Genomic DNA, 22,652 nt, shown 5'->3' on the forward strand with positions numbered 1-22,652 from the left:
CAAATAATTATCTATTTGGCAAATAGCTGGACAACTTCATAGCAGCGTAAACCAATGCATTGGCCAAGGAGCGTCCCTCAAGTACAGCCCATACATATCCAATTGCAATTACGACTATCCTTGAGCTACGGATACGCCAGAGGGGGCGCGAGGTTAGCCCAAGCAGCCAGAAATGCTGGGTTTTTGCCAGGCGAGCGCAACGAATCTGCAAAACACACACACACACACACACACACACAGGGATGCACACTGTCGAAACGATATCTGAAGTGGAATCTGCACGGGCCTAATGTTGTGATTAGCATCTGCGTTGACAAACACAGTAAGCGGTCCCAAGGCGAGTACCAGAGCATTGCCTTGGACCGTGCCCCCCACCCAAGATGAATAATTATAGCTGATCTTTATGCGCTTGCCGGCTCCTCGCTGCGACCGTTAATGGCTGCGCGTACCTTGTGCCGCGCCAGAATCTCTGGCTGAGGCTGAGGCTGCGGCTGTGCGGCATTGCCCGAATGCAGCGGGCTGGAGCAATGTTTACCTGCGGCGTTTTGGCATTCCGAAAATTCCATTTTTCCATCAATTGATGCGCTCAGTGAGTCGTCGCATTGTTAGACAAAACGAATTCACGCGTATTCCGCCGAAACTCGCTAATGGTCACAGCGTCCTCCTTTGCCGCCTTCTGCCAAGGAACTTGATGTTGCTGTTGCTGTTGCTGTTTTGCCTTCACCTTGGTCTCCGCCTGTGTTATTAATGATGGAAATTTGAAAATACAGAAGGTTCAATAATTGCAACATCATTGTGCGCGATGAGCGATGCCTTTGCACCAGAGAGCTGAGACAGACAGAGACAGAGAGAGAGAGAGCGAGGGCACGCACTGGCTTTTGCTTGAAAATCAGTGACTTTGTCTCAATAACAATGCTGTAAACAAATTGTGCCTACCTCTGCTGCTGCACACTTTCGGAGAGCGAGAGCTCGAGAGAGTTGGTAACACGCGTGTTCCTGGCTGCCATTTTTTTTCTTCTGTCCAGCCACTCACAATGCAAAGTGAAGATCGGCGAGAGAATCGTTTTATTGCCGCATTTATGTGCCGAATACCTGACCCCGCTGCCTTGCCACCTTCTTCCACGCTCCGACTCCAGCTCGATCGGCAGCACTGCATTTATATTGCAGCAATTTCGTATCAATTGAATGTTTTCCACGAATCCGCAGCGGCCATAAAGCGCGTCGCGTGGAGGAAGGACACAATCCAGCGAACCGAGCCGGCGGCTGAGTGCTGCAAAGATACAAACGAGAACCCTGAAGACGACTTCTTCTTGGCCGTGGCTGTTTATGCCAATTTTTATGCGCTTCACCTTCACTCCGACCATGCCTCCGCCCATTCCCATGCCCATTACCATTCCCAATCCCATTCCCATTCCCGTTTATTGGCCTCGGCCGGCGTCTTTTTGTCATCGCAATTCACGTGTAAAACATGCCTCAAGTTTTGTCTTTTCAGATTTTGGCTTGTCTCTGCGCGTGCCCGCATCTCCCTTGCCCAGTTCCTGTTTACATTGCGCCTACAGCTCGGGACGAGCGTCCTCCGGCCAGCGATGCGACACGCGCCTCTAAAGCAGAATCAACTCGCGAACAAACAAAACACAAACTGTTGACCCATTGTCGATTCTCTGGAACTGTAGACGCACGAATCAACTTCCTGGCACTTAAACGCCCGGTTAAAGGTGCAGTTGACCTTCCGATGGAGGCACACAAATCCAGGGAGCACTCTGGAGCACCAAGCTTACCGAAAAAACACCTGCTCTCAAGCTGAGTGTCAATGAGAAGCACCAACTTCTTTTTGCCACACTAATGCCATACTTCTGATCAAAATAATTGACCTTTTTTAGAAATGAGTATTTGATAAGATTCTCAACTGTAGTATTAATGCAATTGAAAGTAACTTGGACTTGAATTAAAAATATTTTGGTTTTGCCAAGTATGTGCATTTCTCTGAGAGAATACCCCAGTTCAGGAGCCCGAAGGAGAGAGAATAAATGCAGAGAAAGAGTGTAAGAGATAGATAAAGAGATAAATGAGGGAGACAAAGAGGCAGAAAGAAATAGCAATAGGCAGAGTGAGAAAACGAGGGAGAGAGAGAGAGGGAGAAAGATGGCAACGTAAACGTCTATGTTGAGTTTATGAGAATCGCATAGAAGGGCAAAATGTAGCAAAATATTTAGCAGAGAATATACAAACATTTTTTATACATACATTGATACATATTTATATAAGTACATACAATCCCTGACACTTTCATATCACTATTAATGAAAGTAAAATAAGCCCTTGATCTCTTGTAATAGTTTATAAAATCTCGGTTCGGATTTATCACTATTTTAACTTTCAGTTCTGATGTTCTTATCAATCAATTGTTAATCCATAAGTTCCTGTACAACAAGTATCGCTAGACAACAAACTGTTTCGTTGGCAATTGCTATAAATAAGTACACTCTGTTCCCAACGGGAGAGTGGGTATATTGTTTGTTATAGCAATGCAATTTAAGTGAACACATATTTAGCTTACATGCCCCTCACCTCGGCGGAACTGCATAATGTTGTCTGAATTATCTGAACAGAGTATCGAACAGTCAGTTGACGCTTGTTGGACACAAGGCGCTATCTTTAGACCGCATTAGGTATTCAAGTTCGAGTTGAGCTCTGATATTAGATGGACAAGTTACATGTTATTGCCGTCGTTCCACTCCAACAATGTGAATGGGTTGTGTGTCTGCATGCCAAAAGCTTGATAAGCTATCAGCATAGGGTGCATCTACTTTAGTGCCAAATAGATCGAACCCGCCTGCAACTGTGGCAACCGAAGTGCTCGAAGTGGGTTTCGAGAGGAACACATTGTCTTTAACTGGCGGCCTCTCGATGGGCAATTGCACCTGGCACCAGACACCAGTGCGGATTCAATTCAAGTAGCGTGTGTAGCTCTCCAGAATTGGCTGTGGAGTGGCCAATGCAGGAAACTGCAGCTCCAACTGTTTGTTGAACTGCAGCCAATCCACTCGAGAATCGTGCAGTTGCAGTTATCTTTTGACACTCGGCACTCAGCAACTGGCAACCGGCAATCGGCCAACGGCTACCCGTCATTGTCCGGCGGCACGAGTATCGATAGCGACGGGAGATCCAGATGCGGATGCGGATGCGTATGCGGCACCTAATCTCCGCCTTGTTTGGCTTTGTCCAGACGTTAATTAGATCAGGGCTGCCCCCCCCTCTGCTTGTTGCTGCAGCTGTACAGCTGGGCAGCTATTTGACTGGACCGCTGGCCGGTCCTGCCTGCTGCGCACACATGTTGTCCTTTATGGGCCCTGCTAATCCTGACCATCGATGTGTCTGGGCGTTTGGAGCTGCCAGGCGACAATCGAGCAAACAGCCAGACAAATGAGCAAACAAATGTGTCCTTAAACGCACCAAATTGGATCATAACAGCAAAATGTCGAAATCTGCACAAACAGCGCTCTAATTAAGTCCTGCAGCGAGGCCCATTAATTGGACAAAGCCCACAAAAATCTGGCTAGCTGCGGCCCATCAAACGGGCGTCCCATAAAAATCCACAAACTGTCTGTCCATGACGTCAGAGACAGACGGGAATGGGCGCAATCTCTGGCATAAAGCATTCGGCTGGTGTTGCGAGCTGGGAAATCTGTCAATAATAATAAAATCACACAGAAATATTCATTTCGGGCATATTAGATTGCACGAGAGTGCCGACAACTGCCCCCCTCATAAAACACTGACGCCAGCCGCCAGTTGAGAAATCGATTTCTGATGTCAGAAATTTGAAATGTGGCTGAAATGAAGCTAAAAACTATTTGAAACTGAGCTTATAGAAACAATTCAATATCACTTAGGCAAAACACTGACGTCAGCTGCCACTTTTCGAGCCGATAACGTGGGCCCCTACACAGACGAGAGACCTCTCTAGTACCACTCGAAATTCAGAGTGTTGGCAAAAAAAAAAAAATAATTTCTACATAACTAAAAAGCTTAAAACAACGTTGAGTGCAAAAGGTTCGCAAACTGAAAAAATGAAAACTATAATACGTAATTCTACAGAGCTTACATCATACAATGACTATATCATATATGACTATATTAGCTATGGAGAGTTATATAGAACAATAGGCTAATAGGTTTCCCTCCAGCCTATCAATTGCGATTTGACAAGTGGCTGTGTCTAAAAACTCTTTAGGAATTTTCTTAAAAAAAAACTTTTAAATTGCAAGAGATATTGATTTATCTCTAGCTTTAAATGTATATATTGATTTATTTCATTGCGGGCTTATTTCATTCAGGAAATGTTATCAACCAGCTCAATCGAAATAGTTTTAAGTTCTACAATTCAAAAGTATAAAACTATTCCCTATTATAATGAGACGCGTTCCGAATTCGATTCGATTTGGAAGGATGTTTTCTTCTGTTTTTGATCATGATTGGATTTTTGGGTACAGCTTTAAAGGGGGTACTGAAGCCGTCTGAGAATCAACTGGAACAAATTCTTCTCTGAAGTTTACAATAAATCCTTTAAAATCTCAGAAACTACTGCTTCATACGAATATTGGTAGCTTGAACACTGAATAGAAATCGGGAATGCCCCATGCCCTCTGCATAGTTTTGAGCACAGTTTCGATATTTGCTTTCAACAATTCCAGATGTTAAGCAAATACAGTGGGGCATAAAACACACAGATTTCAAATACCAAATCGTTGCCACATCATGTATGTGGTTTGTTTTTTGGTGACGGTGATATCGGGGCCAATCTGTGAGTGTGTTTATAGGGGGCGTCATTGGAACTACCGAGAGCCAGCTAGCGTCAGGCAGTATGCCGTATAATGTTTCCCATGGGCATCCACTTATCGCCGGCGAGCACTCCGGCCCAGAGCCCAGTTCACATTTAATTGCTCTGTTTGCTCAAATATTGTTTTCTTTGCCTGCTCCGCGTTGTCGCCTGCTTCTTCTGGTTTATCGTAAAAAACACTTACGAGCATTGTTAACGTTTGGTGTTTTTGGGCTCTTATCGAGAAATGTGGCCCAATCGGAGCACTCGTTGTGTCGCCCTGGGAAGTGGGTCGTTGCAACGCCCACAATCACAGTCGCACACACACACACACAGGCACACTCACAACCTCCCCCATCATCATCATACACAATTGCAGGCGCCTAAAGAGCTGTCATTCCGAATGGGATTCCCTCTGCCAGTGCACTTTACATTGCAGTCCCTAATCTTGTGGCCAGCCCTGTTCCCCTGCTGCCCCGTTGCACTTGTCCGTTGCAGCTGCAGCTGTAGATGCAAGTGGAATTGCATTTTGTCTGCCAATTACAATTATTATCATCGGCTCTTCGTCTCATCGCTTGCGGTTCCAATTAACGCTTCCTACTGTCCATTATCTATTGTTTTCGGGGCGTTTTCCAATTCAATTGTGCATTCAATATCTTAAGGCTTTCCCTTCGTTGAGTGCTCTGCCATAATTTGAGCAGCACATAGACGGCAAAATGTATTTAACTTGTGACTGATTCGTATATCAACTAAATTGGATATGCTTTTATAATTTTGTCACCTTTCAAAGATTAGTATTATTAAGAGAAGCTTACAAATAGTAATAGTAAAATATATTAAAGAAATCATATTTGAAAACTTGTTTTCGGTTTGATTCGATTCGATTACTTATTTGTATGTTACTATTTTTTTTTTTTTTATGGAAACAAAACAGGTATTCATGAGTTGCTAAAAAACTCCATTTTGACCAATTCCTTCTACTTGCGCTATAAATCCAATGTTGGTAAATCCTTTCTTTAATAATCCCAAATTATTATCCAACACTTAATGAAGTTATAGTAGATTAAAAGTGAAAACCCACTTGCTTATTTAAATATATGAATATATGCACAAATATTTGAAATACCAACGGCTTTGCTGGCGCCATCTACATTTCACGGCAATTAAATGCGCTCAGTACAATTTGCGTATGCGCTCGAAAGTATGCCCTACAACAATTGCCCAGCCTTACAGTATGTAATATTTTAAGCAAATGTGTGTCTGCTAAGGCGCATTAGCAGCAGCACCTAAGAGTATGCAATGCTTTTAAATATAGGATCGATAAATGGACCAGGGTTGCCATCAGACGCAAACATGCAATTGACAGCAAGTGCAATTGCAATTAGAGCACACCACAAACTGAACCACAAAAACATTGATAAACCACAATAACAAAAATAGCTATAGAAGTAACCCATATCAACACACGCTTATCAAGCGAGGCAGTTAGGTAATCATGGCATTCATGAACTTCGCCGCATTCATTCGAGCGCAGCGCAGCGATGACGACGACATCGACGCGGAGCGAACGATTGGCGTTAATTGGCTTCTGTCTGGCGGTGTTAAGTGGCGCTAATGGAGGTGTCGAGGGTGGCAATGTGCTCGCCGTGTTCCCGCACTTTGGCTACAGTCACTTCAAGGTGGCGCTACCGATATTAAGTGAACTGGCGCAACGGGGTCACCACTTGACCGTCATTTCGTATGTGCGGAATCCGCAGGCAGCGCAGCTGCCCAACTACGAGCAACTGCTGATCTCCGATGCGACCGAGGATCAGTCGAATACGACCATCAATGTGGTGCCGCTGTCGGAGCACACGCCCACGCGTTCCTTGAAAGTGCTGCTGGAGGAGTACTATGAGCTGTACACCAATGGACAGATATCCTGCGAGCGGCTGTACGAGAGTGGCCATGTGGAGACTGTGCTGCGGCGTCACCAGCAGAGGCCCTACGATGTCCTGCTCACCGAGTACTTCAGCACGGACTGCCAGCTGGGTATTGCCAAGCTGCTGCAGCTGCCCATCATTGGACTGAGCACCTGTGCCCTGATGCCCTACTATTACGATCGCATCGATCTGCCGGATACGCCCTCCTATGTGCAGTCTGAGTTTGTGGGTTTCACGCGACCTTTGAACTTTCGGGAGCGCCTGCTGAACTTTGCCCAGGCCAAGCTGCTGAAGCTGATCTACAGGCTGCACACGAATCGCGCGGACAATGCACTGATCAAGCGCCATCTCCAAATTGATGTGGATGTGGATGCCGTGGCACGTGCCCAGACGGCTTTCGTGTTGGGCAATCAGCACTACTCGCATTTGGGCAGCCGCCCGCATAGCCGACAGTTTCTAGAGGTGGGTGGCGTGCACATTACCCGCAAGGATGAGCAGCAGCTGAGCTCGAGGATTGCCCTGTTCCTGGAGCAGTCCAAGCAGGGCGTCGTTTTCATCAGCTGGGGCTCCATGGTGCGCGCTTCCAGCATTGATGCCGAAAAGCTGGATGCCATTATCGATGTGCTGCTGAAGCAGCCTTTGAATGTGATTTGGAAATGGGAGGCGACCGAGCAGCCCAAGCCCCAACTGGACGCCAGCAAGTTTCTGTTTGTCAAATGGGCACCTCAGCTAGCTTTGCTCTGTAAGTAAGGTTCGAGCATTCCGAAGAGCGAAACTGATTCATGTTCTGCCCATAGGTCAACCCCAAGTGCGTCTGTTTTGGGCGCACGCCGGCCTGCTGGGCCTCACCGAGGCGCTGCACTGCGGCAAGCCGCTGCTCATGACGCCCATCTACGGTGATCAGTTTTTAAATGCGCATGCGGCACAGGATCGCGGCGTGGGACTCAAGCTGGACTATGAGCACATCAATGTGGAAACACTGCAGCAGTCGCTGCAGGAGCTGGCCAAGCCCAGGTGCGTTTATTCAACTATTCTCCAGAGATATCCCAGCTCAACCCCAAACTTTCCACAGCTATGCTGAACGCGCCCTAAAGATCTCGCAGGTGTTTAATCAGCGCGAACGCACGCCGCTGGAGACGGCCGTTTGGAGCGTGGAGCACGTGATGCGACATGGCATGCTGGCCGCGGAGCTGCTTCAGTCACCAGGCATAGAGCTCAATTGGTTCGTTTACCACTCGCTGGACAGTTTGGCTTTGATCTTTGCGGTGCTGCTGCTGCTGATCGCCAGCTGGCGTGCTCTGACCCGAACCCAACCGGAGTCCAGGCCGCACCGGTCCAGAAAAGCCAAAAAGTCTTAGTTCTTGTTTAAATTAACTTGTTAAACTGATTTTTGTTAATATAAACAAACATAGAAATTAACTAAGGTCTATACTCTAGTAACGTCCCCGCTGCATGCAGTCGCGTCGGCACTCCTCGTAGGTCAGGAAATTGTTATCCGTGGAGGCGCAGCCCGTATAATAGAAGCTCTCACAGTTGCCCGTCTCCTTGTTGTAGGCATAGCGCAGCTGTTTGCCACGGCACAGGCCCGGCGCCTTGGGCTGTTTGCAGGCTGCATCGGAAATATATACATTTGAGCTCCAGTTCTTCAGAGTAGGCTTCTTTTATAACTCACCGATCAGCTGCTTGACGTGCTCCCGCGTCTGATTCTCCAGATGCAGGCCTAAGTTTAGTGTTATATTCAGCAATAGGAGCAGCAGAAGCACACTCCAACTTATCATCATCATTCTGAGTAGTTTTCGTTACGATTTTGAGCTTAGTTCATTAAAAAAAATATATATATTTCAACACAATTTCCGTTCTTTCTGCTGGCACAGCGAAATTCACTTCTCAAAAAGAATTTTTCAAAGGTTTATTTATTTTTATTAAGTTTTCTGTGTTTGGTTTCTCTGCTCCGACTGTACGAACCAAACTATCGCCGCAGAATGTTCTCCGTAGAGTGCTGAAACTCTTGACTGATTTTTCTCAGCTTTCTCCGCTTTTGGATTTTTGCTTAAGTCTCGTTGCGCACGTAGCCAAGTTTTGTTTTGAATTCTATTTGTCTTTCATTTTTTTTCAGCTTCACTTAGTTTTTAAGAATTGCATTTAATTCTCATTGAGTTAAAACGTGAGTTTTAGCCAATTCACTAAGCGTCTCGAGTGCTCCAATGCAGGAAGCATACACTTTGGTTGGGCTTAGCCCAGAGAGGTTTACGTGCCCCAGAAGCTCTACCAATAACCAATTGAGTGAATGTGCATCAACAAAACATTTTCTTACATAAAGTTGAAAGTTAAATCTGGCAACATTATTCCTGATCCAAAATTTATGGGAAAATGGTACCCTTAAATATCCTATATAGACATAGGTCACTATATTCCACCCCCTTAACTCAGACAAAACTCATCCGATTTTCACAAGGTTTGGCTTTGTGTTCATGGTTTGACCTCATTATCAATTCTGCATCCAAATCTGGCAACATCATTTTTGGTAAAAATTCATGTTAAAATGATACCCTTAACTATCCCATATAGACATAGGTCAATATATCCCACCCCCATAACTCGGTCAAAACTCAACCGATTTTCAAAAGGTTTGGCTTTTTGTACATGGTTTGACTTCATTATCAATTCTGCATCCAAATCTGGCAACATCCTTTTGGTAAAAATTCATGTTAAAATGATACCCTTAAGTATCCCATATAGACATAGGTCAACAAATCCCATCCCCATAACTCGGTCAAAACTCAACCGATCTTCAAAATGTTTGGCTTTTTGTACATGGTTTGACTTCATTATCAATTCTGCATCAAAATCTGGCAACATCATTTTTGGTAAAAATTCATGTCAAAATGATACCTTTAAATATCCTATATAGACATAGGTCAATATATCCCACCCCCATAACTAGGTCAAAACTCAACCGATTTTCAAAAGGCTTGGCTTTTTGTTCATGGGTTGGCCTCTAGATCAATTCTGCATTCAAATCTGGCAACATCATTTTTGGTAAAATTTCATGTCAAAATTATACCCTCAAATATCCTATACAGACATAGGTCAATAATTCCCACCCCCATATCTCGGTCAAAACTCAACCGATTTTCAAAAGGTTTGGCTTTTTGTACATGGTTTGACTTCATTATCAATTCTGCATCAAAATCTGGCAACATCATTTCTGGTAAAAATTCATGTTAAAATGATACCCTTAAATATCTTATATAGACATAGGTCAATATTTCCCACCCCCATAACTCGGTCAAAACTCAACCGATTTTCAAAAGGTTTGGCTTTTTGTTCATGGTTTAGCCTCTGGATCAATTCTGCATTTAAATCTGGCAACATCATTTTTGGTAAAATTTCATGTCAAAATGATACCCTTAAATATCTTATATAGACATAGGTCAATATTTCCCACCCCCATAACTCGGTCAAAAATCATCCGATTTTCACAAGGTTTGGCTTTGTGTTCATGGTTTGACCTCTAGATCAATTCTGCATTCAAATCTGGCAACATCATTTTTGGTAAAATTTCATGTCAAAATGATACCCTTAAATATCTTATATAGACATAGGTCAATATTTCCCACCCCCATAACTCGGTCAAAAATCATCCGATTTTCACAAGGTTTGGCTTTTTGTTCATGGTTTGGCCTCTAGATCAATTCTGCATTCAAATCTGGCAACATCATTTTTGGTAAAATTTCATGTCAAAATGATACCCTTAAATATCTTATATAGACATAGGTCAATATTTCCCACCCCCATAACTCGGTCAAAAATCATCCGATTTTCACAAGGTTTGGCTTTTTGTTCATGGTTTGGCCTCTAGATCAATTCTGCATTTAAATCTGGCAACATCATTTTTGGTAAAATTTCAAGTCAAAATGATACCCTTAAATATCTTATATAGACATAGGTCAATATTTCCCACCCCCATAACTCGGTCAAAAATCATCAGATTTTCACAAGGTTTGGCTTTTTGTTCATGGTTTGGCCTCTAGATCAATTCTGCATTTAAATCTGGCAACATCATTTTTGGTAAAATATCAAGTCAAAATGATACCCTTAAATATCTTATATAGACATAGGTCAATATTTCCCACCCCCATAACTCGGTCAAAAATCATCAGATTTTCACAAGGTTTGGCTTTTTGTTCATGGTTTGGCCTCTAGATCAATTCTGCATTTAAATCTGGCAACATCATTTTTGGTAAAATTTCAAGTCAAAATGATACCCTTAAATATCTTATATAGACATAGGTCAATATTTCCCACCCCCATAACTCGGTCAAAAATCATCAGATTTTCACAAGGTTTGGCTTTTTGTTCATGGTTTGGCCTCTAGATCAATTCTGCATTTAAATCTGGCAACATCATTTTTGGTAAAATATCAAGTCAAAATGATACCCTTAAATATCTTATATAGACATAGGTCAATATTTCCCACCCCCATAACTCGGTCAAAAATCATCAGATTTTCACAAGGTTTGGCTTTTTGTTCATGGTTTGGCCTCTAGATCAATTCTGCATTCAAATCTGGCAACATCATTTTTGGTAAAATTTCATGTTAAAATGATACCCTTAAATATCCCATATAGACATAGGTCAATATTTCCCACCCCCATAACTCGGTCAAAACTCAACCGATTTTCAAAAGGTTTGGCTTTTTGTTCATGGTTTAGCCTCTGGATCAATTCTGCATTTAAATCTGGCAACATCATTTTTGGTAAAATTTCATGTCAAAATGATACCCTTAAATATCTTATATAGACATAGGTCAATATATCCCACCCCCATAACTCGGTCAAAACTCAGCCGATTTTAAAAAGGCTTGGCTTTTTGTTCATGGTTTGGCCTCTATATCAATTCTGCATTAAAATCTGGCAACATCATTTTTGGTTAAAATTCATGTCAAAATGATACCCTTAAATATCCTACATGGACATAGGTCAATATTTCCCACCCCCATACCTCGGTCAAAATCATCCGATTTTCACAAGGGTTGGCTTTTTGTTTATAGTTTGGCCTCTGTCTGGCAACATTATTTCTGATTAAAATTCATGTCAAATGGCACGCTCAAATATCTCTCATAGAAATGCGTCTGAATTTCCCACCCCTATAACTTGATCAAATCTCATCCTATTTTCATAAAGTTTGGCTCTTTGTTCATGGCTTGGCCTTTAGATCATTTTGGCGTCTAAATCTGGCAATTATTATCAAATCTAAAAACAATATTATTGCAATCTAAAAAAATTTAAAGCATCATAAAATCCACATCTTCTCCTGTGAAATTACCATTTATATATAAGCTTATATTAAATTAATTGCAAAAGGAATTTTCCACAGCCTAGTCTTAGCTTTTGGAATATGCATTGATAACCCATCAAACAGATATATAGATATAAAAATATATTTTTAATTACGTACTTACCTGCTCCATTGTATTACCTTCATCTATCAGTAGGCAAAGGACGACATTTCTTATAAACACACTGAAAGAACAGAAAAACAGAGATTATGTTAATGGGACAATGTATAAAATAACCTGCATGCATACGACTGTATTAGTTTTAAATATAATAAGACATAGTCATTATACATATATTTGTTAACATAACTTACCACTTTTTTGAATCGCCACATTTAACATTAATGCCGCCTCCTCCGCCAAAGCCATAGCTTTCTTCTTAGACCACCGTCTTCGCCTTTTCTTATGCTGCCAGCTAATTCATAGTTGCAGCCGTCACCTCCACTAATATTACAGTTGCCGCCTCCTCTATTGCTGAACCCTCCGTATCCTCTATAGTTAGAGCAGCCGCCTCCTCCATTAAAGCCGCCATCCTATATATGGAGCCAACGTCTCCTTAAATACTTAAGCTCGCGTCTCCTCTTTTGTTGAAGTTGCAGTATCCTCTATATTTAAAGCCGCCGTTTCCTTCAATATTATAGTCGCCGCATCCCCCATCGCTGAAGTTCCCGTCTCCCCTATAGAAATCACCGTCTCCTGCATAGTTGAAGCCGCATCCTCCTGCATAGTTGAAATCACCGTCTCCTGCACAGTTCAAGCCGCTTCCTCCTGCATAGTTCAAGCCGTTTCCTCCTGCATAGTTGAAGCCGCCTCCTCCTGCATAGTTGAAGCCGCATCCTCCTGCATAGTTGAAATCACCGTCTCCTGCACAGCTCAAGCCGCTTCCTCCTGCATAGTTCAAGCCGCTTCCTCCTGCATAGTTGAAGCCGCCTACTCCAGCATAGTTGAAGTCGCCGCCTCCTGCATAGTTAAAGTCGCCGCCTCCTGCATAGTTGAAGCCGCCTCCTCCTGCATAGTTGAAGCCGCCTCCTCTACTATAGCCTATGAGGCTTACTTGAGTTTATGAGAATCGAGTAGAGGGGACCTACTTAGAATACGTTTTTTTTTAATTTGCAGTGCAGCTAGGTCTGGAATACAAACATACAAAATGTATGCATACATTCATTAACATACATAATGCATACAAATGATATCCTTAAATATCTTATATAGACATAGGTCAATATTTCCCACCCCCATAACTCGGTCAAAAATCATCAGATTTTCACAAGGTTTGGCTTTTTGTTCATGGTTTGGCCTCTAGATCAATTCTGCATTTAAATCTGGCAACATCATTTTTGGTAAAATTTCAAGTCAAAATGATACCCTTAAATATCTTATATAGACATAGGTCAATATTTCCCACCCCCATAACTCGGTCAAAAATCATCAGATTTTCACAAGGTTTGGCTTTTTGTTCATGGTTTGGCCTCTAGATCAATTCTGCATTTAAATCTGGCAACATCATTTTTGGTAAAATATCAAGTCAAAATGATACCCTTAAATATCTTATATAGACATAGGTCAATATTTCCCACCCCCATAACTCGGTCAAAAATCATCAGATTTTCACAAGGTTTGGCTTTTTGTTCATGGTTTGGCCTCTAGATCAATTCTGCATTCAAATCTGGCAACATCATTTTTGGTAAAATTTCATGTTAAAATGATACCCTTAAATATCCCATATAGACATAGGTCAATATTTCCCACCCCCATAACTCGGTCAAAACTCAACCGATTTTCAAAAGGTTTGGCTTTTTGTTCATGGTTTAGCCTCTGGATCAATTCTGCATTTAAATCTGGCAACATCATTTTTGGTAAAATTTCATGTCAAAATGATACCCTTAAATATCTTATATAGACATAGGTCAATATATCCCACCCCCATAACTCGGTCAAAACTCAGCCGATTTTAAAAAGGCTTGGCTTTTTGTTCATGGTTTGGCCTCTATATCAATTCTGCATTAAAATCTGGCAACATCATTTTTGGTTAAAATTCATGTCAAAATGATACCCTTAAATATCCTACATGGACATAGGTCAATATTTCCCACCCCCATACCTCGGTCAAAATCATCCGATTTTCACAAGGGTTGGCTTTTTGTTTATAGTTTGGCCTCTGTCTGGCAACATTATTTCTGATTAAAATTCATGTCAAATGGATCCCTCAAATATCTCTCATAGAAATACGTCTGAATTTCCCACCCCTATAACTTGATCAAATCTCATCCTATTTTCATAAAGTTTGGCTCTTTGTTCATGGCTTGGCCTTTAGATCATTTTGGCGTCTAAATCTGGCAATTATTATCAAATCTAAAAACAATATTATTGCAATCTAAAAAAATTTAAAGCATCATAAAATCCACATCTTCTCCTGTGAAATTACCATTTATATATAAGCTTATATTAAATTAATTGCAAAAGGAATTTTCCACAGCCTAGTCTTAGCTTTTGGAATATGCATTGATAACCCATCAAACAGATATATAGATATAAAAATATATTTTTAATTACGTACTTACCTGCTCCATTGTATTACCCTCATCTATCAGTAGGCAAAGGAGGACATTTCTTATAAACACACTGAAAGAACAGAAAAGCAGAGATTATGTTAATGGGACAATGTATAAAATAACCTGCATGCATACGACTGTATTAGTTTTAAATATAATAAGACATAGTCATTATACATATATTTGTTAACATAACTTACCACTTTTTTGAATCGCCACATTTAACATTAATGCCGCCTCCTCCGCCAAAGCCATAGCTTTCTTCTTAGACCACCGTCTTCGCCTTTTCTTATGCTGCCAGCTAATTCATAGTTGCAGCCGTCACCTCCACTAATATTACAGTTGCCGCCTCCTCTATTGCTGAACCCTCCGTATCCTCTATAGTTAGAGCAGCCGCCTCCTCCATTAAAGCCGCCATCCTATATATGGAGCCAACGTCTCCTTAAATACTTAAGCTCGCGTCTCCTCTTTTGTTGAAGTTGCAGTATCCTCTATATTTAAAGCCGCCGTTTCCTTCAATATTAAAGTCGCCGCATCCTCCATCGCTGAAGTTCCCGTCTCCTCTATAGAAATCACCGTCTCCTGCATAGTTGAAATCACCGTCTCCTGCACAGTTCAAGCCGCTTCCTCCTGCATAGTTGAAATCACCGTCTCCTGCACAGTTGAAGCCGCATCCTCCTGCATAGTTGAAATCACCGTCTCCTGCACAGTTCAAGCCGCTTCCTCCTGCATAGTTCAAGCCGTTTCCTCCTGCATAGTTGAAGCCGCCTCCTCCTGCATAGTTGAAGCCGCATCCTCCTGCATAGTTGAAATCACCGTCTCCTGCACAGTTCAAGCCGCTTCCTCCTGCATAGTTCAAGCCGTTTCCTCCTGCATAGTTGAAGCCGCCTCCTCCTGCATAGTTGAAGCCGCATCCTCCTGCATAGTTGAAATCACCGTCTCCTGCACAGTTCAAGCCGCTTCCTCCTGCATAGTTCAAGCCGCTTCCTCCTGCATAGTTGAAGCCGCCTCCTCCTGCATAGTTGAAGCCGCCTCCTCTACTATAGCCTATGAGGCTTACTTGAGTTTATGAGAATCGAGTAGAGGGGACCTACTTAGAATACGTTTTTTTTTAATTTGCAGTGCAGCTAGGTCTGGAATACAAACATACAAAATGTATGCATACATTCATTAACATACATAATGCATACAAATATTTACATATAAGCATGCATACACACATGCATACAAACATGAAAACATACATATATCATTTTGGTAAAAATTCATGTTAAAATGATACCCTTAAGTATCCCATATAGACATAGGTCAATAAATCCCACCCCCATAACTCGGTCAAAACTCAACCGATTTTCAAAAGGTTTGGCTTTTTGTACATGGTTTGACTTCATTATCAATTCTGCATCAAAATCTGGCAACATAATTTTTGGTAAAATTTCATGTCAAAATGATACCTCTAAATATCCTGTATAAACATAGGTCAATATTTCCCACCCCCATAACTCGGTCAAAACTCAACCGATTTTCAAAAGGCTTGGCTTTTTGTTCATGGTTTGGCCTCTGGATCAATTCTGCATTTAAATCTGGCAACATCATTTTTGGTAAAAATTCATGTCAAAATGATACCCTCAAATATCCTATGCAGACATAGGTCAATAATTCCCACCCCCATAACTCGGTCAAAACTCAACCGATTTTCAAAAGGTTTGGCTTTTTGTACATGGTTTGACTTCATTATCAATTCTGCATCAAAATCTGGCAACATCATTTCTGGTAAAAATTCATGTTTAAATGATACCTCTAAATATCCTGTATAGACATAGGTCAATATTTCCCACCCCCATAACTCGGTCAAAACTCAACAGATTTTCAAAAGGTTTGGCTTTTTGTTCATGGTTTGGCCTCTGGATCAATTCTGCATTTAAATCTGGCAACATCATTTTTGGTAAAATTTCAAGTCAAAATGATACCCTTAAATATCTTATATAGACATAGGTCAATATTTCCCACCCCCATAACTCGGTCAAAAATCATCCGATTTTCACAAGGTTTGGCTTTTTGCACATGGTTTGACTTCATTATCAATTCTGCATCAAAATCTGGCAACATCATTTTTGGTAAAATTTCATGTCAAAATGATACCCTCAAATATCCTATACAGACATAGGTCAATGATTCCCACCCCCATAACTCGGTCAAAAATCATCCGATTTTCACAAGGTTTGGCTTTTTGCACATGGTTTGACTTCATTATCAATTCTGCATCAAAATCTGGCAACATCATTTTTGGTAAAAATTCATGTTAAAATGATACCCTTAAATATCTTATATAGACATAGGTGAATATTTCCCACCCCCATAACTCGGTCAAAACTCAACAGATTTTCAAAAGGTTTGGCTTTTTGTTCATGGTTTGGCCTCTGGATCAATTCTGCATTTAAATCTGGCAACATCATTTTTGGTAAAATTTCAAGTCAAAATGATACCCTTAAATATCTTATATAGACATAGGTCAATATTTCCCACCCCCATAACTCGGTCAAAAATCATCCGATTTTCACAAGGTTTGGCTTTTTGTTCATTGTTTGGCCTCTAGATCAATTCTGCATTCAAATCTGGCAACATCATTTTTGGTAAAATTTCATGCTAAAATGATACCTTTAAATATCCTATATAGACATAGGTCAATATTTCCCACCCCCATAACTCGGTCAATACTCAACCGATTTTCAAAAGGCTTGGCTTTTTGTTCATGGGTTGGCCTCTAGATCAATTCTGCATTCAAATCTGGCAACATCATTTTTGGTAAAAATTCATGTCAAAATGATACCCTCAAATATCCTATACAGACATAGGTCAATGATTCCCACCCCCATAACTCGGTCAAAAATCATCCGATTTTCACAAGGTTTGGCTTTTTGCACATGGTTTGACTTCATTATCAATTCTGCATCAAAATCTGGCAACATCATTTTTGGTAAAAATTCATGTTAAAATGATACCCTTAAATATCTTATATAGACATAGGTGAATATTTCCCACCCCCATAACTCGGTCAAAACTCAACAGATTTTCAAAAGGTTTGGCTTTTTGTTCATGGTTTGGCCTCTGGATCAATTCTGCATTTAAATCTGGCAACATCATTTTTGGTAAAATTTCAAGTCAAAATGATACCCTTAAATATCTTATATAGACATAGGTCAATATTTCCCACCCCCATAACTCGGTCAAAAATCATCCGATTTTCACAAGGTTTGGCTTTTTGTTCATTGTTTGGCCTCTAGATCAATTCTGCATTCAAATCTGGCAACATCATTTTTGGTAAAATTTCATGCTAAAATGATACCTTTAAATATCCTATATAGACATAGGTCAATATTTCCCACCCCCATAACTCGGTCAATACTCAACCGATTTTCAAAAGGCTTGGCTTTTTGTTCATGGGTTGGCCTCTAGATCAATTCTGCATTCAAATCTGGCAACATCATTTTTGGTAAAAATTCATGTCAAAATGATACCCTCAAATATCCTATGCAGACATAGGTCAATAATTCCCACCCCCATAACTCGGTCAAAACTCAACCGATTTTCAAAAGGTTTGGCATTTTGTACATGGTTTGACTTCATTATCAATTCTGCATCAAAATCTGGCAACATCATTTCTGGTAAAAATTCATGTTTAAATGATACCTCTAAATATCCTGTATAGCCATAGGTCAATATTTCCCACCCCCATAACTCGGTCAAAACTCAACAGATTTTCAAAAGGTTTGGCTTTTTGTTCATGGTTTGGCCTCTGGATCAATTCTGCATTTAAATCTGGTAACATCATTTTTGGTAAAATTTCAAGTCAAATTGATACCCTTAAATATCTTATATAGACATAGGTCAATATTTCCCACCCCCATAACTCGGTCAAAAATCATCAGATTTTCACAAGGTTTGGCTTTTTGTTCATGGTTTGGCCTCTAGATCAATTCTGCATTCAAATCTGGCAACATCATTTTTGGTAAAATTTCATGTCAAAATGATACCCTCAAATATCCTATACAGACATAGGTCAATGATTCCCACCCCCATAACTCGGTCAAAAATCATCCGATTTTCACAAGGTTTGGCTTTTTGCACATGGTTTGACTTCATTATCAATTCTGCATCAAAATCTGGCAACATCATTTTTGGTAAAAATTCATGTTTAAATGATACCTCTAAATATCCTGTATAGACATAGGTCAATATTTCCCACCCCCATAACTCGGTCAAAACTCAACAGATTTTCAAAAGGTTTGGCTTTTTGTTCATGGTTTGGCCTCTGGATCAATTCTGCATTTAAATCTGGTAACATCATTTTTGGTAAAATTTCAAGTCAAATTGATACCCTTAAATATCTTATATAGACATAGGTCAATATTTCCCACCCCCATAACTCGGTCAAAAATCATCAGATTTTCACAAGGTTTGGCTTTTTGTTCATGGTTTGGCCTCTAGATCAATTCTGCATTCAAATCTGGCAACATCATTTTTGGTAAAATTTCATGTCAAAATGATACCCTCAAATATCCTATACAGACATAGGTCAATGATTCCCACCCCCATAACTCGGTCAAAAATCATCCGATTTTCACAAGGTTTGGCTTTTTGCACATGGTTTGACTTCATTATCAATTCTGCATCAAAATCTGGCAACATCATTTTTGGTAAAAATTCATGTTAAAATGATACCCTTAAATATCTTATATAGACATAGGTGAATATTTCCCACCCCCATAACTCGGTCAAAACTCAACAGATTTTCAAAAGGTTTGGCTTTTTGTTCATGGTTTGACTTCATTATCAATTCTGCATCAAAATCTGGCAACATCATTTTTGGTAAAAATTCATGTTAAAATGATACCCTTAAATATCTTATATAGACATAGGTGAATATTTCCCACCCCCATAACTCGGTCAAAACTCAACAGATTTTCAAAAGGTTTGGCTTTTTGTTCATGGTTTGGCCTCTGGATCAATTCTGCATTTAAATCTGGCAACATCATTTTTGGTAAAATTTCAAGTCAAAATGATACCCTTAAATATCTTATATAGACATAGGTCAATATTTCCCACCCCCATAACTCGGTCAAAATCATCAGATTTTCACAAGGTTTGGCTTTTTGTTCATGGTTTGGCCTCTAGATCAATTCTGCATTCAAATCTGGCAACATCATTTTTGGTAAAATTTCATGTTAAAATGATACCCTCAAATATCCTATACAGACATAGGTCAATGATTCCCACCCCCATAACTCGGTCAAAAATCATCCGATTTTCACAAGGTTTGGCTTTTTGCACATGGTTTGACTTCATTATCAATTCTGCATCAAAATCTGGCAACATCATTTTTGGTAAAAATTCATGTTAAAATGATACCCTTAAATATCTTATATAGACATAGGTGAATATTTCCCACCCCCATAACTTGGTCAAAACTCAACAGATTTTCAAAAGGTTTGGCTTCATTATCAATTCTGCATCAAAATCTGGCAACATCATTTTTGGTAAAAATTCATGTTAAAATGATACCCTTAAATATCTTATATAGACATAGGTGAATATTTCCCACCCCCATAACTCGGTCAAAACTCAACAGATTTTCAAAAGGTTTGGCTTTTTGTTCATGGTTTGGCCTCTGGATCAATTCTGCATTTAAATCTGGCAACATCATTTTTGGTAAAATTTCAAGTCAAAATGATACCCTTAAATATCTTATATAGACATAGGTCAATATTTCCCACCCCCATAACTCGGTCAAAAATCATCAGATTTTCACAAGGTTTGGCTTTTTGTTCATGGTTTGGCCTCTAGATCAATTCTGCATTCAAATCTGGCAACATCATTTTTGGTAAAATTTCATGTTAAAATGATACCCTTAAATATCCCATATAGACATAGGTCAATATTTCCCACCCCCATAACTCGGTCAAAACTCAACCGATTTTCAAAAGGTTTGGCTTTTTGTTCATGGTTTAGCCTCTGGATCAATTCTGCATTTAAATCTGGCAACATCATTTTTGGTAAAATTTCATGTCAAAATGATACCCTTAAATATCTTATATAGACATAGGTCAATATATCCCACCCCCATAACTCGGTCAAAACTCAGCCGATTTTAAAAAGGCTTGGCTTTTTGTTCATGGTTTGGCCTCTATATCAATTCTGCATTAAAATCTGGCAACATCATTTTTGGTTAAAATTCATGTCAAAATGATACCCTTAAATATCCTACATGGACATAGGTCAATATTTCCCACCCCCATACCTCGGTCAAAATCATCCGATTTTCACAAGGGTTGGCTTTTTGTTTATAGTTTGGCCTCTGTCTGGCAACATTATTTCTGATTAAAATTCATGTCAAATGGATCCCTCAAATATCTCTCATAGAAATACGTCTGAATTTCCCACCCCTATAACTTGATCAAATCTCATCCTATTTTCATAAAGTTTGGCTCTTTGTTCATGGCTTGGCCTTTAGATCATTTTGGCGTCTAAATCTGGCAATTATTATCAAATCTAAAAACAATATTATTGCAATCTAAAAAAATTTAAAGCATCATAAAATCCACATCTTCTCCTGTGAAATTACCATTTATATATAAGCTTATATTAAATTAATTGCAAAAGGAATTTTCCACAGCCTAGTCTTAGCTTTTGGAATATGCATTGATAACCCATCAAACAGATATATAGATATAAAAATATATTTTTAATTACGTACTTACCTGCTCCATTGTATTACCCTCATCTATCAGTAGGCAAAGGAGGACATTTCTTATAAACACACTGAAAGAACAGAAAAGCAGAGATTATGTTAATGGGACAATGTATAAAATAACCTGCATGCATACGACTGTATTAGTTTTAAATATAATAAGACATAGTCATTATACATATATTTGTTAACATAACTTACCACTTTTTTGAATCGCCACATTTAACATTAATGCCGCCTCCTCCGCCAAAGCCATAGCTTTCTTCTTAGACCACCGTCTTCGCCTTTTCTTATGCTGCCAGCTAATTCATAGTTGCAGCCGTCACCTCCACTAATATTACAGTTGCCGCCTCCTCTATTGCTGAACCCTCCGTATCCTCTATAGTTAGAGCAGCCGCCTCCTCCATTAAAGCCGCCATCCTATATATGGAGCCAACGTCTCCTTAAATACTTAAGCTCGCGTCTCCTCTTTTGTTGAAGTTGCAGTATCCTCTATATTTAAAGCCGCCGTTTCCTTCAATATTAAAGTCGCCGCATCCTCCATCGCTGAAGTTCCCGTCTCCTCTATAGAAATCACCGTCTCCTGCATAGTTGAAATCACCGTCTCCTGCACAGTTCAAGCCGCATCCTCCTGCATAGTTGAAATCACCGTCTCCTGCACAGTTCAAGCCGCTTCCTCCTGCATAGTTCAAGCCGCTTCCTCCAGCATAGTTGAAGTCGCCGCCTCCTCCTGCATAGTTGAAGCCGCATCCTCCTGCATAGTTGAAATCACCGTCTCCTGCACAGTTCAAGCCGCCTCCTCCTGCATAGTTGAAGTCGCCGCCTCCTGCATAGTTGAAGCCGCCTCCTCCTGCATAGTTGAAGCAGCATCCTCCTGCATAGTTGAAATCACCGTCTCCTGCACAGTTGAAGCCGCATCCTCCTGCATAGTTGAAATCACCGTCTCCTGCACAGTTCAAGCCGCTTCCTCCTGCATATTTGAAGCCGCCTCCTCCTGCATAGTTGAAGTCGCCGCCTCCTGCATAGTTGAAGCCGCCTCCTCCTGCATAGTTAAAGTCGCCGCCTCTACTATAGCCTATGAGGCTTACTTGAGTTTATGAGAATCGAGTAGAGGGGACCTACTTAGAATACGTTTTTTTTTAATTTGCAGTGCAGCTAGGTCTGGAATACAAACATACAAAATGTATGCATACATTCATTAACATACATAATGCATACAAATATTTACATATAAGCATGCATACACACATGCATACAAACATGAAAACAT

At 40.5% G+C, this 22,652-nt stretch overlaps 3 protein-coding genes across 3 annotated transcripts; 1 reads left to right on the forward strand and 2 right to left on the reverse strand.

Annotated features, from left to right (window-relative positions):
* The first annotated feature begins 6,296 nt into the window (after positions 1-6,296).
* On the forward strand, positions 6,297-8,160 carry Ugt36A1 (UDP-glycosyltransferase family 36 member A1). The gene is made up of 3 exons (XM_002052493.4): positions 6,297-7,483; positions 7,539-7,755; positions 7,814-8,160. The coding sequence occupies exons 1-3, from the start codon at positions 6,361-6,363 to the stop codon at positions 8,097-8,099; spliced, it is 1,626 nt and encodes a 541-aa protein (XP_002052529.1). The 5' UTR covers positions 6,297-6,360; the 3' UTR covers positions 8,100-8,160.
* Positions 8,100-8,734, reverse strand: LOC6627952 (PI-actitoxin-Aeq3a). Its single transcript, XM_002052492.4, has 2 exons — positions 8,414-8,734; positions 8,100-8,350 (listed from the first exon to the last, which is right to left on the reverse strand). The coding sequence occupies exons 1-2, from the start codon at positions 8,523-8,525 to the stop codon at positions 8,175-8,177; spliced, it is 288 nt and encodes a 95-aa protein (XP_002052528.1). The 5' UTR covers positions 8,526-8,734; the 3' UTR covers positions 8,100-8,174.
* Positions 8,735-12,638: 3,904 nt separating this feature from the next.
* Positions 12,639-22,591, reverse strand: LOC6628027 (loricrin). Its single transcript, XM_070208914.1, has 4 exons — positions 22,576-22,591; positions 21,834-22,457; positions 15,085-15,681; positions 12,639-13,123 (listed from the first exon to the last, which is right to left on the reverse strand). The coding sequence occupies exons 1-4, from the start codon at positions 22,589-22,591 to the stop codon at positions 12,639-12,641; spliced, it is 1,722 nt and encodes a 573-aa protein (XP_070065015.1).
* Between the last annotated feature and the right edge of the window lie 61 nt (positions 22,592-22,652).

The sequence above is a fragment of the Drosophila virilis genome, chromosome 4 (genome assembly GCF_030788295.1).
Source record: "Drosophila virilis strain 15010-1051.87 chromosome 4, Dvir_AGI_RSII-ME, whole genome shotgun sequence".
Lineage (NCBI taxonomy): Eukaryota > Metazoa > Arthropoda > Insecta > Diptera > Drosophilidae > Drosophila > Drosophila virilis.